A 17519-nucleotide genomic window follows, 5' to 3' on the forward strand; every position below is an offset into this window, starting at 1 on the left:
TTTCTTTTCTAAAACACCTTGCAGAATGCAATGCCATATGCAGGATGCAACCTAGAAATGCCCAGACCCATCTGCAGATACATGAGGAAATTCTAACTCCTGGCCTGACCAGAAAGAAAAGCATCTTTTCCATCTCTCACAGTAAACAGGTTCCTTCACTCAAATTCTCCTGGACCTCTCCTGAACCCCTCAATGTTCTCTCTTGAAACAACAGAGTGGAAGTGGGAGTAGAGGGTAAATAGGAGGTACAGACTGAAAACAGTAAGAAATCTGTACCAAAGTACTTTGAAGAAATATTGCATTGTGTTACTCTGTGAGAAAAGGAAGAAGTATCTCATCTTGGAGCTATGTATGTTTCCTTTTTATTTTAAAATAATTCCCTGAGTCCTGGGATCGAGTCCCGCATCGGGCTCTCTGCTTGGCAGGGAGCCTGCTTCTTCCCTCTCTCTCTGCCTGCCTGTCTGCCTACGTGTGATCTCTCTATCAAATAAATAAATAAAATATTAAAAAAAAAAAAAATTCCCTGAGCCTGGTTGGCTCAGTTGGTTAAGCATCTGCCTTCGGCCCAGGTCATGATCCCAGGCTGCTGGGATCAAGTCCCACACATCAGGCTCCTTGCTCAGCAGGGAGCCTGCTTCTTCATCTGCCTGCCACTCCCCCTGCTTATGCTCTCTCTCTGACAAATAAATATTTTTAAAACTATAAAATAAAAATAAGATAAAATCATTTCAGACATAGAGTGCCCAGGTGGCTGAGTAGGTTATGTGGCTGACTTTTGGTTTTGGCTCAGGTCATGATCTCAGGGTTGTGGGATCGAGCCCCAGACAGGGCTCCATGATCAGAACAGAGTCTGCTCAGGACCCTCTCTCCCTCTCCCATCTCCTCTGCTCCTCCCCCCAGCTTGTGAGCACAAACTCTTACTCACTACCACAAACAAACAAAATCTTCAAAAATAATTCCAGACTTAAAGAAAAGTCGGGAAAAGAGTACATTCAGTATATTCTTTATCTAGCTTCCCTTAATATTCAGATCTTACATAAACATAGCACAATGATCAAAACTAAGAAATTAACACTGGTACAATTCTATTAACTACAAATTTTAAAAAATCTTTCAAGAAATCTTAAAGTTTTCCTCATTATTCCCTACTGATTTACTTTAAATAATGGTCACATATATGTACATTTTTCAGGTTATCTAGTGCTCTGATTCTGATTTGGATCACATTCAAGTGTGACCTGTGGCCTTACCCCTTACTAACTGTATGAACTTGGGCAAGTTATATAATCTCTGTTCCTCAGTTTCTTTAAATACAGCAGAGGTAACAATACCTACTCTCAGGGTTCTATGGAAGATTAAATGGCATATAATCACTTAGTACAGTGATGCGCACACAGTAACTACTCTAGCTGCTATTATCATTAGAGCTAAAAGGACAAATGAAATACTAGGTCTTCTTGCCTATGAACAAATAGGAAAAACTATATTAGGACCTATGTTCTGACTGAAAATTCCTGGTGATTATACTTGATGCATATTATTACCAGACAAAGAAGTATCTTCCTTGTCCATTTCATTATAAATAGGCTTGTTATTCATTTCCATGATTTGCAAATCTATTTTCCCCTTTATTACTTACATCTTTGACTACATACTTCTCAAGATTTTCAACTGTCTTTTCCTTAAGGGAGCCCTAGGGGAAGGAAAGAAAAAAAAAAACTCAGTTATTAACAGTTTATAAGAAAAATTATGTCTACTATCAACCCAAATGCATTTCTTAAGTCTTTATGAAAATGGAAAAGTAGATAAACTAGATAGGGCCATGATAAAGCAGCAGATGTGATTTGCTGGACTCTGCCTCCAAAATGTATTTAAAATCTAAAACTATTTTTATTTTGAACTAGAAATCTAAAGGAATTTCATATTTTATTCAGTACAATTTATAGTAAATGTAATATTAGTATTACTAGTCAAGCAGGAGGTATCTGGAAAAAAAAAAGCCCTTAATCATCCTCAAAGAGTAGGGTTAAGTATAATCTTAACACTAAAATCTCTTCTAAGTTGGGGCACATGGGTGGCTCAGGGGGTTAAAGCCTCTGTCTTCGGCTCAGGTCATGATCGCAGGGTCCTGGGATCGAGCCCCACATCGGGCTCTCTGCTCGGCAGGGAGCCTGCTTCCCCCTCTCTCTCTGCCTGCCTCTCTGCGTACTTGTGATCTCTGTCAAATAAATAAATAAAATCTTAAAAAAAAAAATAAAAAAATAAAATCTCTTCTAAGTTTGGGAAATGGAAAAAAAAAACTAGAAGATGAGAACAAAAATATTCTAGAGAGCTGTCACTAGGGGACAAATCCAATTTTTTCTTTTTTTTTAAAGATTTTTTTTTTTTTTTTTTTTATTTATTTGACAGCGAGAGACAGGAGATCACAAGTAGGCAGAGAGGCAGGCAGAGAGAGAGAGAGGGAAGCAGGCTCCCCGCGGAGCAGAGAATTCTGCTGTATTTGCACTTGAAAATGTAACATCAGACCATAAAACCCACAACATTGAGTGAACAGGTGAAACAGTAGCTCCTAGGTACCTTGTAATGAACCCAGTCGACAGCATCTCTTACATCTTGGAACATACTTCGGTAAGACATGAAGAGGTCCCCATCTTTAAATCCTGTTTCACAGCTATACAAAGATGGAAAGAACATGACAGAGATTCCAAAAGAGAGTAAATAAGATGAACATCAAACACTGCCCCGGGGGCCTAAAGGTTCCATTATCACATGGATAAAGGCTGTGGCTAATTAGGAAAATAATTACTCCCTAATGAAAATCCATTTTGACCACCAGAGAGGAGGATAGTATTCAATAGAATACAATAATTGTGAACAAATATAATGTGATAGAATAATATACTGAAGTGGAAGCTAAAAGGTCAGCTCCAAAAATATCATGTTCTTTCATTCATCACTTTCAAGAAACAGGTTCCCATCAAAGAAATGTTTAAAACTTAAAATCGGTAATTTAGGTTCTCTTCATCCTGACTTTTCTGATGTTGTCTCTAGGTAAAGGTATGGCCTATTTTCTATTTAACTCTGTGACTTAGTGCTCCACCAGATTTAGTGCCTTAAAGTAGATAAGGCCTGGACAGGATAAGAAGTTAGCAAACTCTGACACATGGCTGAACCTTTAGCAGGAGTTACATAATTCCCCTAAAAAAGGAGAGGATAACTTGTTCCAGACTTAAACACAATTTTACTTCAAGGAGGATAAACCATATTCACTCCTCAATCATATCTCACTGGGCCTGGAAATAAAACTAAATTACCACCCCTGAATGGCTCCTGGGCTGCTGCTGTGAAATGAGTTGGGGGTTTCAGTGTAATTCTGCTTGGACAGATAATCATCACACAAACCTCCCACTCAGTTGTCACAATTAGCACCTCTGCTGGCCGTCTTCATTCCCAGGAGAAGCCAATCAGAAGTGGTCCCTTCCAAACATGGCTGCAGCACACTGGCAAGGAGAGCGGCCGTGTGGGAGCTGAGAGCCTGCATGGAGCTGCTGCCGCTGTCCCATCTCTCGGGCTGGCAATGTGGCATCTCTCACTAGCACTAAATTCACTTCAGAAAAGCAGAAAAGACCTACAATGGCCAGTTCTCTAAAACCCTGTATATTAATTTCAAAAAATCAATCGGAAAAATAAAGTTATACCATATACATACCTGGTATATCTAGGACAATTAGTAAAAAAATCTACAAGGCAGGCCAACAGGTAGGTCTCTGAAAAATGAAGAATAGATATTCATAAGCTGTAAGTGAGATAATTTGAAGTGATCTCATTGTCTCCCTTGGACAAAGACAAATGATCACGAAAAGAAGGGAAAGCATCGGTAATACATAGGCACAGGGAATGAGTCTACCTGGTAGATTGAAAAGTGTGTTCAGAATGTAAAATCTTTCAGTGTCATCTCGTTGGATAAATTTGTTTGGATACTGCTCTCTAGTTTCTGGTCTGAAAGAAAAAAACTTTAAATTAACATTCAAGAAAAACATTCAAGAAATGAACATTGTTAATAGCTCTGAGAAATATGCAACATTCAAAACGTCATTCAAATATGTTGGTGGCTATATTCAAGGAAGGGTTCTAAATACTATATACGAGTAGCTCGAGTTCCAGCCCTTTAAGTTCTCAGTCTGGTAAGGGAGGTGAATCACATACACAGTTATCACCAGGTAAAAAAATCACAGCTCCCACAAGAAAGGTGCAGAGAGCTATGAGAAAATGGAGGAAGACGTGACCATTTCAACTAACGGGGTAGGAAAAAAGTGAATGTGGGAATAAGGAGAGGAAAGTCTAGGAAGGATTCATGAAAAAGGTGGCAACAGGAGCTGGTCCTTAAAGGCTCGGTAGACCAATTCAAAAACTAGTCCAGCTGGAGAAGAAAGAGGGGAGCAGAGGAAAATAAAACTAGAAAGATGAATTGAGGCAGATCATGCTATTGTTATTTTTCATTCAGGGGCAACAGAATGCCACTGATAGGCTTTGGGGTTTTTTTGGGTATTTTGGTCTATGTTTGGTTGGTTTTTGCCATGGACAGTTTTTAAGCAGAGAGATAAAACTATCAGAGCAGAATTATAAAAATATTCAACTAGTAATAATTTTAGGATAAAAAGTAGAAAGAAATGTGATTACACTGCAGAAGTGGCTACAAATTCTTCCTATGCATTGTAATGTCTCACTTTGCAGTTCCTCTGATTAAGAGGCTCGGTCTATTTCTCCATCCTCAAATACAGGCTTGAGTAGCAGCAACAGGGATCCAAGCAGAGGCTTGGAAAACACCTGCATATTCGGGTTTGCCTCCTCTTGCTGTCCTTGCACCTCTGAGACTACTGAGTGAATGAGCGGTATAACCTTCTGGAAGATAAAACACTACACACAGAAATGAGGCACTCCAGCCACAGGCTGCCAAATGCCAGACATGTGAGTGAGACGGCGTCAGACCAGAAGAGCAGCCCCAGAACTGCCCAGATGACTCTCAGATTTTTGAGCTAAATAAAATGGGTACTGTTTTAAGCCACTAAGTTTTGAAGTAATTTACTATGCACCGAAAGCTAACTGACACAAAGTACTGGGAAATCAGTTAAGTGGTTACTGCAATTGTCCAGATGAGAGCACTGGGTTCTGTCCTAGAGTGGTAGCACATTAATGCTTAAAGGGAAGCATTAATCGTGAGAGACTGCCAAGGTAAATCAATGAGACCAGGCAACTGGCTGTGGCAGATGAGTGACACAGAGTCAAAGATGATGATGCTCATAGGAAGGTGCCTCTGAGAGGGTGGTGGTGCCCTTAAGAGAATTATGAAAACTGGGTAAGAAGTAGATGTAAGAGGAATTCTACTTTGGATACATTAAGTTCAAAGTAAATAGATTTTTGTAGGCAATTAGTAATAAAGGTCAAGAACTTAAAACAGAGATTCAGACTTCAGAGAGAACTGGGGTCACCTACACACAGGTAACAGATGAAGTCATGAAGACTGTTACAGTAGATGAGGCCACTTACAGTGCAGAGGTGGGGGGGAAAGACAGAATAGATCCATAGAGAACATTAAGGAGCAAAACAGAAAAAAGTTCTTAAGAGATGCCCAAGAACCTTGGAGAATAAAATGAAACACTCTAAGAAGAGGAAGGGGATAGATTAATAAACAAAAACAGTACAAAGAACCCCAGAAACAGAAAAACTAAAATTTAAAAAGGCACAATTCTCAGGGCACCTGGCTGGTTCAGTGTGTGTACGACTCTGGATCATGGGGTTTTGAGTTCGAGTCCCATGTTGGGTGTAGAGTGTGCTTAAAAATAAAATATTTTTAAAATGCACATTTCTCACAGTGAATATGTAGAGATAACTAATCTAAATAAAGGTCATCAACTTTAAAGTTCCTATCAGAATAATGTGGGTAAATTCCTACTTGGGTCTGTTAACTACCCGTGGCATAAACTCTAGTTACGAATATAAAATCATATTAACTCCCTGGCTTAGTCACCCTTCTGAAATAAGAGTTCCCAATACAGAATAACTTAGTAGAATATCTCATTTTCTAGCCTTCTAAGATTTTCTGTAATGAAAATTAAGGTGGAGGGAATAGTAATGATATGCTTTCCTCAGTCAGGTTTATTAAGATGACACTGTCTCCTTGGATATACTTTACTATTCCCTCCACTGTGAGAGTAAATCCTTTACATAAGGATAGTTAACAGTTATTTATTAGAACCCAAACTGACTTATAAATATAGCTAGCAATTACATTTTGTTTAAATTAAGTGTCAAGTCCGGCTAGCATATATTTAAAATAAAGAAGGAAGGAATGCTAGACTTGGAAGATGGAGGAAAATAGTGACAGTACAGAGTGCTGCTAACTTTCTATGATTTGCAAAATAAAGATTTGATCTCAGTATTATCCTACTCTAAAACTTTAAAGGCCTTTGCCTTGTCCAAAAAAGAGGCCCCAACTCATTGGCAAGGCAGGTAAGATTATGCCTCATGCAGCCCTAACCTCCCTTCCAGCCTTGTCTACCAGGCTTCATAGCTCACTTTCCTTCTCCCTCCATCCTCAACCTCTCCTTTTCCACAGGCTTTTCCTTTTGACTCTGAAGACAGTACAGTGCGTGTTGTTTGAATGATTCTGCATTACCCATAAATGACTGATTCTTGAAACTCTACTAAATGTACTTCCAAAGGAACTATTTGGAAACTTTATCGGTTTACTTGAGGAAACAAAGAAGGTCTGTGGATCCTGAGTTAGTAAATCTAACTGCAATACAAACTGATAGAACTTCCCTTCCTTTTCTTCTCAAACTACCCCTCCCCGCAACACAAAAACCCCTTTTCAGACATTAATAAATACAACCTCGGTTTATCTTCATTGAAATTTTGAATTATGGTACAATATCCACATATAAAATAGCCTAGCTTGCTAGCATTATTTGCAATAGTTTCACATTCTAAATCCTGTCTCCTGATATTCGTGAATCTTGAACAAACCCCTCATGAGAGGAACAGTGAAAAAAAGGCAGAGGGGTGCCTGGGTGGCTCAGTGGGTTAAGGCTCTGCCTTCAGCTCAGGTCATGTTCCCAGCGTCCTGGGATCGAGCCCCACATTGGGCTCTGCTCAGCAGGGAGCCTGCTTCCCCCCTCTCTGCCTACTTGTGATCTCTCTGTCAAATAAATAAATTAAATCTTTAAAAAATAAATAAATAAAAAGAAAGAAAGGCAGATATAATCACTGGCTTACCAATGTGTCAAGGTGGGGGGTTTACTTCACACTGTTCTTACTATGTATACTCGGAAATCTTCAAGCTGGAAAGTCTTATATCAGATGCTTCACTTCCAAATAGGGCATTGCTGTGACCTCAGATTTAAAGGATACTCTGATACAGTCACAAAAAAGTATTTACCAAAAAGATATTGTCTCTTTAAAAATTTCAATGCGGACCCTGTGGTTTTTACTACTTTACCTTTGAGAATAACACATAGAAGAGTTATGAGAGACTGACACATAATCTGTTATGGTTTTAAGAGTTGCTCCGTCCCTATTATAGTGTCAGTAGTAAATTAGGTAGGATAATAGTGGAGAAAACGTACAATTGTCAAGCCACAGTGACAGAGACTGACAAACTATGGTATTGTAATTTTTTTTTTTTAAGATTTTATTTATTTGACAGACAGAAATCACAAGTAGGCAGAGAGGCAGGCACAGAGAGAGGGGGAGGCAGGCTTCCTGCTGAGCAGAGAGCCCGATGCAGGGCTCGATCCCAGGACCCTGGGATCATGACCTGAGCCGAAGGCAGAGGCTTTAACCCACTGAGCCACCCAGGCGCCCCTGGTATTGTAATTTTTAAAGAAAACACTGGGATGTTTCGCCAGAACAGTAGACACTAAATTTTATCTGCTGTTTACTAGGGTGGGGAGTCCAAATTAGTGAGAATAGTGGAAATATACTGGTTATTAAAATAAAGCTTACTCTTACTTGTTTAAATATTATCACCCTAATTTTTAACCCATGCTTTCAAAAATTTTAATCACGTGACCAAATATCTGAAGCTACTCATCAGATTAAAAAATAATATATTAGCTATTAAAAATCTTAGTCATTTATGCTGTTGTAGTTTTAAATTTTTCAAAGCACTTTTATATACATACCTCTTCTGAGCAGCTACCTGAGAACTGTATTAAAAAGGAGAAAATAAAAATCTTAGAATTTCAAATAAGTCAAAGCCACTACAGTTCTTTTTGGGCAAATTTCAAGATTAGCTTTGTCGAATGCTGTATATTTAGAAACCACTTAAGTTACACAAAATGCAACGCTAACTATATTTATAAGTCAGTTTGGGTCCTAGCTGCCTGACAAATAAATGTTAAGTATCCTTATGCAAAGAATTGTTCTTTAATGATGAGGGAACAGGAAAGTATATTACATATAGGGAGACAAGGTGATCTTCATATTGGTTCACTACAAAAACACTAGAAAGAGGCTAAAGGTTCTCTATACTCACCCTCTTATGAAGTTAAATCCATGTGCACAGACCAAAAGGTTTCCATAGGCATCAACTTTCAAAAGATTTCCATATAGTGTGTCAAAAACAAGTCCCCTATGTGAAAATGAAGACGTCATCAGTAATCCAAAAATAATAAATAATACAGGCAATAATCTTATGTAGTGTTATTACTCAATCATTATAAACCAAGGTCATCTTATGCAAGCTTTATGACAACTCAACCATGTCCCCAAAACAATATATTCCCGGAGGCTGAAGTGAATAAATAAATTCTTATAAACTAAACCAAGAGCAACTAAAAAATATTTACTCTGTCCAAATAATCACAAGTGTTTTCTGTATAAGGAATAAGAGCTTAAACAAGGTTGAACAGTGGTTCATGAATAGAGTGGTTCCATTCTAAAAGAGTCTTTTAATTTGCTTGGACAAATGAGCTGGCTTTATATTTCCTTCTAATAGATGTTATGTGTAGGACATACATGATGGGATCTCAAACACCATCTTTCTTAATCTTAAATCTTCCCTATCAAATCCAAAAACACAAACTGCCAAGGCTCCTGATGACCAAGTGAAGTGTATTATAATAAAGCATGTAAGTGCTCTCCAAGAGCAAAAGGTAGGAGTATCTGTGATGACTGCCCATAAGTTTTAATCATCTTTCTCCTTTCCCATAAATAGATCTTCAGTAACAATAAACTAAGCTCAATTCAAGAACACAAAAGATACGATGCACAAGCAAAGTCCATGGTAATTTTAGAATCAACATCAACCAAAAAAAAACACAACTAGAAACAAGTCAAAGAATCTTTTTTGGTTCTTTTCTTTGAAGGTGGGCATGGTCAGAGATGCATTTGGAATTATTAATCTGGGGGACAGAAGGAAGGATTTTAATCCAAACAAAAACCTTGAAAAATTACCTGGTAGGGAATGTAGAATCATAAGCAAAGCTGAGCAGTTCCTGAGGGTAGCCAATAGAAACTAATCTTTCCACAGTAAGCTCAAAGCCAAGGGACTCATATTCCGGGGACTTGTACACTGTACAAAGAAGAGGTTCTCATTATAATAATAGTCAATGAAAACAAAGGGCAAATGAGTGAATTTCTACTCTTTCCCAGCTCCTCCCTCTTCCTAAATATGCCATTTTCTTCTCCCTCAAACTCCATGCTTTGTACTGCCCCAAAAAGCCACAGAACTCAACTGCTGGTCTGTGAAAACAGACTATTTTCATAGGAGGAAGAGCAACAAGACGAATTACCAGACATTTCAGAATAATTCTTTCATTTCTTAGGAAACTTAATGTTTTCCCCTTTATCTGTTCTTTCATGCCCACAATCTAAAGGAAGAAAAAGGAACTAATATGCACAGCTGTGATATTAACCAGGTAGAGAGGTCTATATACGTTGAAGGTTTCACTGATGTGTACAACTGGTGTAGGAATTCTTCAAAAAAGCTTAAAAAAAAAAACCAGTCTATTTTTGCAATCCCTATTTGGCTTGGTAGTTGCTTTAAACTCCTTCTCTAATCAGCATATAATTCTATTTATCAGGATTAACTTCTTTTCTTATCAGTGCTAACAATAATATAAAGCCATCAAAATTGAATTTTAAGTTATTGTTGCAATACCAACCATAAAACAACACGTCTGGGACAATTAGGAAAATCTGAATGGGGACTGGGAATTAGATATTAAAGAATTATGACTGGGCACAGAGGGAGGGAGAACTGGAGGAAGGTGATCAAAAGGTACAAACTTCCAGTTATAATAAGTAAGTACTAGGGATGTAATGGACAACATGAGGACTTCAGCTAACACCACTCACTGTATGATATACAGGAATGTGGTTAAGAGAGTAAATCCTAAGAGTTCTCATTACAAGGAGAAAAAAAAATTTTCCCTTTATTCTTTCTTTTCATTTTATCTATATCATAAGATGGATGTTAGCTGAAGCTATTACGGTAATTATTCCCCAATATATGTAAATCAAACCATCATGCTGTATGCCTTATTTTTTTTTGTATGACTTATACAGTGATACATATCAATTATTTCTCAATAAAACTGGAAATACACATTAAAAAAGAATTAGGACTCATTTTATGAGATGTGATTATGGAAGGATGGATATATGCAAGTGTATGTGTGTGTGTGTATAAATATATATATATATATATATATATATATTTATATTTATCTGCCAAAGAAGCCTACTGAGTTTGTTACAGGTGAAATAAAATGGATTTTTGAATATGGGGGTTTCTCTCTACTATTATAATCTCTGAAATCTCCTACAATGAGAAAACTTTTTAGAATCATCATTGCAGTTCAGCATAAAGGAAATGTTGCTCCTTTAAATAGGTCTCCTCCAAATGCAATATTTAGGTCTCTTCTGATCAGTCTCTAGGAGTGAGTAAGCTGTATTAAAAAGAAAAATAAAAAGACCTTCAATCTCGCTAAATGCCAAATGAGGTAAAAAAAAAAAAATCCATTCATTTTTATCTCACAATAATGCACTTGTTGTTGTTATTATTGTTCTTCCATCCACAATTAATAAACACCCTATGGCTCTAACTGATTTTTCATTGCAATTAGTCTGTTGACCCAAATTAGAGCTAATATCTTAATGAGTACTATTCAACTTTTCCTTGCCAAAAGCAATCTTTTAGAATATTTCCGGAATACATAAACAGAAATACATAAAAGAAACCAGTAATAAAGGTCACCTCCACAGAAGGGACCCGAGTAGCTAAGAGATAGGGAAGGAAGTACACTTTCTTTTACCTTCTGTACTTCTATAACTTGTAACACATTACTGTATATATCTGTTATTATTAAATAAAGCTGAAGTGTTAGAAAAAATAAAAAGCAGGATGGGCCTTTAAAATCTTTTAATAAACTAAACATGTGTCATATTTAAAAAGCCTAAAGTTTTTAAGGCCCTTTAGGAGAAGGAGGCCCCTGAGTTTCATCTCCTCAGAACAATGCCAAAAACAGCTGTCATTTCTTTTATCATCTCAGGGGTAAAAATAATTTAATGCTAATGCTAATACTAATATTCTCAAAACTGGCTATTTATTTTCTCTGTTCATTTCCATCCCCATTATTACCCTCTCCCACAAGAAAACAAAACAAAACAACACCAACCAAAAAAAAAAAAAATTTTTTTGGAATCCATGAGCGTGGAATTCTTAAATCTAAATGATATACGCTGTGGTAAAGGAAGTGCTTATATATTCACACATACTAAAAGAGTAAGAGCTGGTGTATTATAATAAAACCAGGAAAGTAGTACTGGCTGATGTCAATCCGAGTTATCCTGAGAATATAAAATAATCTCTCTCACCCAACACTGTGCTTCCTCTCCAACTGAGAGTAAATCTCTTTTAACAAATTTGCATTAAACAAAAACTTTCTCAGTCCTAACTAACAAAGCCCCACTTACTTCAAACAATATTTAATGAAACAAAATCCCAGTACCGTTAAGCAATTTGTCTAACCCACTGACATTCATTCTTATAGGATTTGGCCCATACAAAATGTTTTCAATTATTAATTTTTTCAGAAGAATAATTTGCTGTTTACACCTTAAAAATGGGAGTCAAAAACAAACAAACCTTAATCACCCCCCCACCCAAGCTCACCCCGAAATGAGCCATTTTCCCTGGTTAGAGATCAGGTTATTATAATGATGGAGTAATGGTGATTAAATTCTGAACTGAAACCCAAATCTATTTTTTCAGAATTTTTAGTGAAGAAAAATAAAATAGGAGGGGGGTAGATATCTCAAATCCCATTTTGCCAGCACAAACCCTGAAACAGCGGAAAACGAAGCACTACACACTTGCCACATTTATCTTTATTCCAGGACAGAACTTCCCAAGCATTCAACTAAGGTGACTTTCTTGTCATTCTACCTACAGAAATAAATACTTTAAACTTCCTTTTACCCAATGAATTTAGGGTACTTTCCAGAAATACAATGTATTTTCCCCATTTGCTGACCTGAAGTTACATAGCAAGTACAAATGTAAACTTAAACCAGAATTTAGGTCTCCCTGAGTCTCACCCAAAACTCTGCAGACGGATATACTCCCACTGTTAAAAATCAATTTCTAGATTACTTCGGCCATCAAAACTTATGCCTAGGTGTTGAAATACACTACCCTCCCTCCAATTTCTTTCACCTAGTCCAAAATAAACTGCTCTAGTCACAGGTGGAAATGGATTTAGCAAAGAGAGTTCAAGTTCCACTTTGACAACACTATCTATTTCACTAAGCTCTCTATTAATCAGTAAGACCTACAAGCTATTGACATTTTCTCACAGCTTCCTGGATAATCATTTCAGTAACAGGAATTCCCAGGTCATTACATCATCCGCTACAGTACAACCAAGCTGGAGAAGCGCAACTGTAGCTGCACAGATCACAAGTTTAGATGTTTTGTTCTAAGTGTCCCTTGGGAATGAACTGACTAATCACACTTCGTTCTGACCTGGTAGCAAAAATGACTAGTCCCAAAGCCTAAAAAGTATCGCCATTCCTTGAAAAATAAATAAATAAAAGTAAAATTCTTTTTTTTAAATTACCAAGCCCTTCAAAGTCAGCCTTGATACCTCTGGGCAACCATATGCATCACCTCTAACTGCAGAGCTCTACACCTCTCCACAGCTGCAAAGGCTCTAAGTCCAATTTCTCTTGCAAAACTGGTGAGTAAATGATGCGTAACTTCAAGCTCAATTCTTACAACTGGCTTCCCAAAACGCAACCAAAAGATTCAGAGCAAACATAACCTCACACATTCACTGCTTATTTCTTCTTCAAGAAAGTCCTCAGACCTAACCTAATTTACCCAATGTTCAAAGACAAAGGAAGAAGTTATTTCAAGGGCCAGAGTCCAAAAAAGAGAAGTGCTTCAGCGATCAGAGCAGCACACGGTGTTCTCAGGTTACATAACTAGACTATAAAGAGAACAACCAAAGCTTTGAAAGCTGAAGCTACTGAGAGCATTTAAAGATATTCTTTACTCCATAATCTGTAAGGAAAAAACAGTTCTCCAAAAAATATCAACTATGTGTTGTGGGGATGACAGTTACAGGCTCTGTTTTGAGAAATGTTGTTCACACAAGATAGAACCTAAGTTAGAGGAGACCGTCTCTTTGAAATGAGCCAAAATCATTCTGCAGGGAAGTCTAAAATTCTCATGCACTTGTTACCTTTGCCACCAAGACACACTGTGTATAGTAGTTTATAGATTTTAGAAAAAGGAAGGGCAAACCTCTACAGAGGTTCCAGCCTAGCAGAGTGCTGCTGCCAAAATGAGAACTCACATGAGGCAGATGCAGATGTAGAGTGTCACTCCAGTCTTGAAGGAGTTACACTGGCTCTCCTGTTAAAAAAACAAAACAAAGCAACAAAACAAAACAAAAACAAAAACAAAAACTGGTTTTAAAACTGTTGCGATGGGCTGGAACAGAGAGACACCATTTGGATATTGGTATTTACAGGAGTTACTGCCCTCCTATTTAGAAGCCTCTGACCATCACTATTAGTCTAAATGGCCATAACAAAACAAGGGTATTGAAGATTAGCCTAAGTATTGTGCATTATTTAAATTTTCTGACACTCAGCATGGAATATAAGCCAAGTCTAATCCTGAACTCTTAAATTAAAAGATAAACAGAAAAATAAATTCATCTTTTTTAAGTGTATTTTCTCTAGCACATTTCAGGTTTATATGACAGAAACTGAATGCAGCTGGTAAACAATATTTAAAATTGAACTACAATAAGGGAAACAGGCTAAATACAGATACGAGAATAAACCAGAGCAGTCTAAATCTTGCTGTTAAGTACCCATTTAAAGTAAGTCTACTTGTACCTAACTACCTACTTTTCTACCCTTCCAACACCTAAATTTGTCATCTTGATACAGACAAGAACCAAATTTACACTGCTAAAAATCTAACCAGATGTCTAAATGTGGAATAGAAGGAAAACTTATTTTGATTCTATCAGTGGAATTTGCCCTCAGTAAGCAGGGTCTTACTATTCTACTTTCATAAAGTTAGAGAAACTATCTAGTCTAGTAAAATAACAGACTTGAAGATACATAGAAGATATTGACACTTTTAAGATATGCATTATGTTTAACTTTATAGGGAGTCACTTTCCCTAGAGACATTTAGGCTTTTAAAAACACATGTTTGACTCCTCCAACTTTTTTTGTGAAAGGAAGGTGGTACTAAATAAATAAAAGAGCAAGAATGACCAAATATAATGTCTAAAAGTCCTAAAACATTACAACTATGCAAAACCACCACCACCAATCACTATGAAAAACAAATATCCAAACCAACCACCCAAGAATAGTTACTTGCTTTTATGCTGTGCATGTGATTAACATCAACATTCTCTATTTAAGGTTATGCAATGTTGGTTCTATAAGACTGTAACTAGAAAAGGCAAATTGATTCACATTTTCATTAAGATTTTAAAATAAAACCTTTTCAATTCTCATATAAACAACAGAGGGCTTTTCTCACTTTTCAAAACTATTTGAAAACCCTAACACAATAATACAGACATAGTAAAAACTTCTATCTCTAATCCAAGAGATCACTAATGATCCTAAAAAGATTCTGAAAATTGCTAAAAATGATCTTAATTTACTTAAAATACAAAAGCTAGATGCCATGCAACACTTTGAGTAATATAAAATAAAACCAACTCCCAAATGGTTAAAGAATGTAAACAAATAAGTGGAATTTGGAAGACTGCCAACTTTAATTCACTGCAAAAGTAAAATTAAATGGTAAGCAAGGGATTTGTTCAAAAATTATTTTAAAATAAAACGAAAAAGCATACAATGTTATATTAGTGTCAGGTGCACAACAGATACATTACGCAGTGCTCACCACAATAAATGTAGTTTTCATTCAGAAAGTATGGTTTTCAATTTAAAGTAGAAAAACTGAAAAATTGAGACAGTAACTTTAAAAATCCTCTTTAGGGGCGCCTGGGTGGCTCAGTGGATTCAGCCGCTGCCTTCAGCTCAGGTCACAATCTCAGGGTCCTGGGATCGAGCCCCGCATCGGGCTCTCTGCTCCGCAGGGAGCCTGCTTCCTCCTCTCTCTCTGCCTGCCTCTCTGCCTACTTGTGATCTCTCTCTCTGTCAAATAAATAAATAAAATCTTTAAAAAAATAAAAAAATAAAAAATAATAAAAATCCTCTTTAACCAAAGGAGGTGCTTGTAATTTTAAAACTGAAAGAGCTATTATGTAATTTCTTTCACCAAAATAAGAACAGATCATCACACTCAAATGCTTTTACTAAAACAAAACGCCTGTACTGAAGTTACAGTAATGGAACAAACATTTGGATGCCTACCGTGTACCAGGTACTAGATGCTAAGAACAAAAAACAACCCATGGTCAACGGCTTGACAGAGCTAAAAGCTTACTACAGGGATATATGATTAGGTATTTATAATAAATTTAAGAAGATCAACTCCATAATGTGACTAGGGAGATACAGAGTGACAAAAAAGGGGCCAATTAACGCAGCCCAGGAAGTCTTCTTAAAAACTATGTATGATTGGGGTGCCTGGGTGACTCATTGGGTTAAAGCCTCTGCCCTCGGCTCAGGTCACCATCTCAGCGTCCTGGGATTGAGCCCCGCATTGGGCTTTCTCTTGGCGGAGAGCCTGCTTCCCCCCACCTCCCTTGCCTGCCTCTCTGCCTGCTTGTGATCTCTGTCTCTCTGTCAAATAAATGAATAAAATACTTAAAACAAAAAAACAAAAACAAAAAAAGCCAAAAAATGGGGTGCCTGGATGGCTCAGTGGATTAAAGCCTCTGCCTTTGGCTCAGGTCATGATCTCAGGGTCCTGGGATTGAGTCCCGCATCGGGCTCTCTGCTTGGCAGGGAGCCTGCTTCCTCCTCTCTCTGCCTGCCTCTCTGCCTACTTGTGATCTCTCTCTGTCAAATAAATAAATAAAATCTTAAAAAAAAAAACCAATTATGTATGATTTATTCAACCTTAAACAGATAGTTCCTTTTCATAGCCACTATCTCAAGGTACCTTATTTAAACTTGACCTGACAGACTCTCTGAGACTCGGATTCAGTAATATGTTCCAAACATCTCCATCAGTGTTCAATTATCATGCAAAATGGGCTACTCATTGGCACTTGTCTTACTTAAAGGGGGAAGTAGCTATTTTGCTACTCATACTCAGCTACCCTATGGGAACTAGAGCCAAATGTTGGCAATTGTGTGATAACAGCCAGCCTAAATTTTTACTTACAGCTCTCAATTTTTAACTACTGACTGACTCGATTTAAAAACCAACAAACTCTATTTAACCCAACTATAGTCTGTGGTCTGAAAGGGGTCCATGAGCCACCAGTGGGCAAAGTCTAGCATAGACCTTACTTAGGTCATATACTTCCACATAGGTTTTCCCACCTAATTGAAATGTTTTGACTAGCCTCCTCAGCGTCTTGAAGTAAACAGAATTTAGGTACTTACTGAATTGTAAATCCAGATGGAAGTAAATTCATTCTTCAATAACCACAAAGTATCCTAGATAATCCTGTTATTCTATTCATCTCAAAGAAAAATTGAGAGGGTAGATAAAAAAAACTTGGGAAAATAAAAGAATCTTTATGTAGTCACTTAATGTGGTTCGCTACAGCTTGACTCCATTATCATTTTGTCCTTTTCTCAGTGACCATTAACCCCAGGATAAAGCAAACATTCAGAGAGCATATACATAGAAAAGAGATGATGGATCAAAAATAACTATTATGTTAAGACTCTTTTTAAATTAAAAAAAAATTTTTTTTAAGATTTATTATTTGAGAGAGAGAGAATGCACAGGGGGAGGGGCAGAGGGAGAGAGAATCTCCAGGAGACTCCATGCTGAGCCCATCAAGGGACTCAATCTCATGACTCTGAGATCATGACCTGAGCCATAATCA

At 37.2% G+C, this 17519-nt stretch overlaps 1 protein-coding gene across 5 annotated transcripts in view; it reads right to left on the reverse strand.

The window, feature by feature from the left end:
- Positions 1–17519, reverse strand: part of NT5C2 (5'-nucleotidase, cytosolic II) — a 137248-nt gene that overhangs the window by 7709 nt on the left and 112020 nt on the right. For 2 of the 5 annotated variants that reach the window (XM_046026954.1, XM_046026952.1), the window contains exons 4-10: positions 9457–9574; positions 8537–8632; positions 8184–8207; positions 3908–3999; positions 3710–3767; positions 2578–2671; positions 1640–1693 (exon numbers count right to left, since the gene is read on the reverse strand). In XM_046026954.1, coding sequence (XP_045882910.1) covers positions 1640–1693; positions 2578–2671; positions 3710–3767; positions 3908–3999; positions 8184–8207; positions 8537–8632; positions 9457–9574 — 536 coding nt within the window. Of the gene's footprint in view, positions 1–1639; positions 1694–2577; positions 2672–3402; positions 3534–3709; positions 3768–3907; positions 4000–8183; positions 8208–8536; positions 8633–9456; positions 9575–13865; positions 13887–17519 lie in introns of those variants that run through there. The other 3 variants (XM_046026957.1, XM_046026955.1, XM_046026956.1) reach the window with 3 other exon arrangements.

This window comes from Meles meles, chromosome 13, assembly GCF_922984935.1.
Source record: "Meles meles chromosome 13, mMelMel3.1 paternal haplotype, whole genome shotgun sequence".
NCBI classification, from domain to species: Eukaryota; Metazoa; Chordata; class Mammalia; order Carnivora; family Mustelidae; genus Meles; species Meles meles.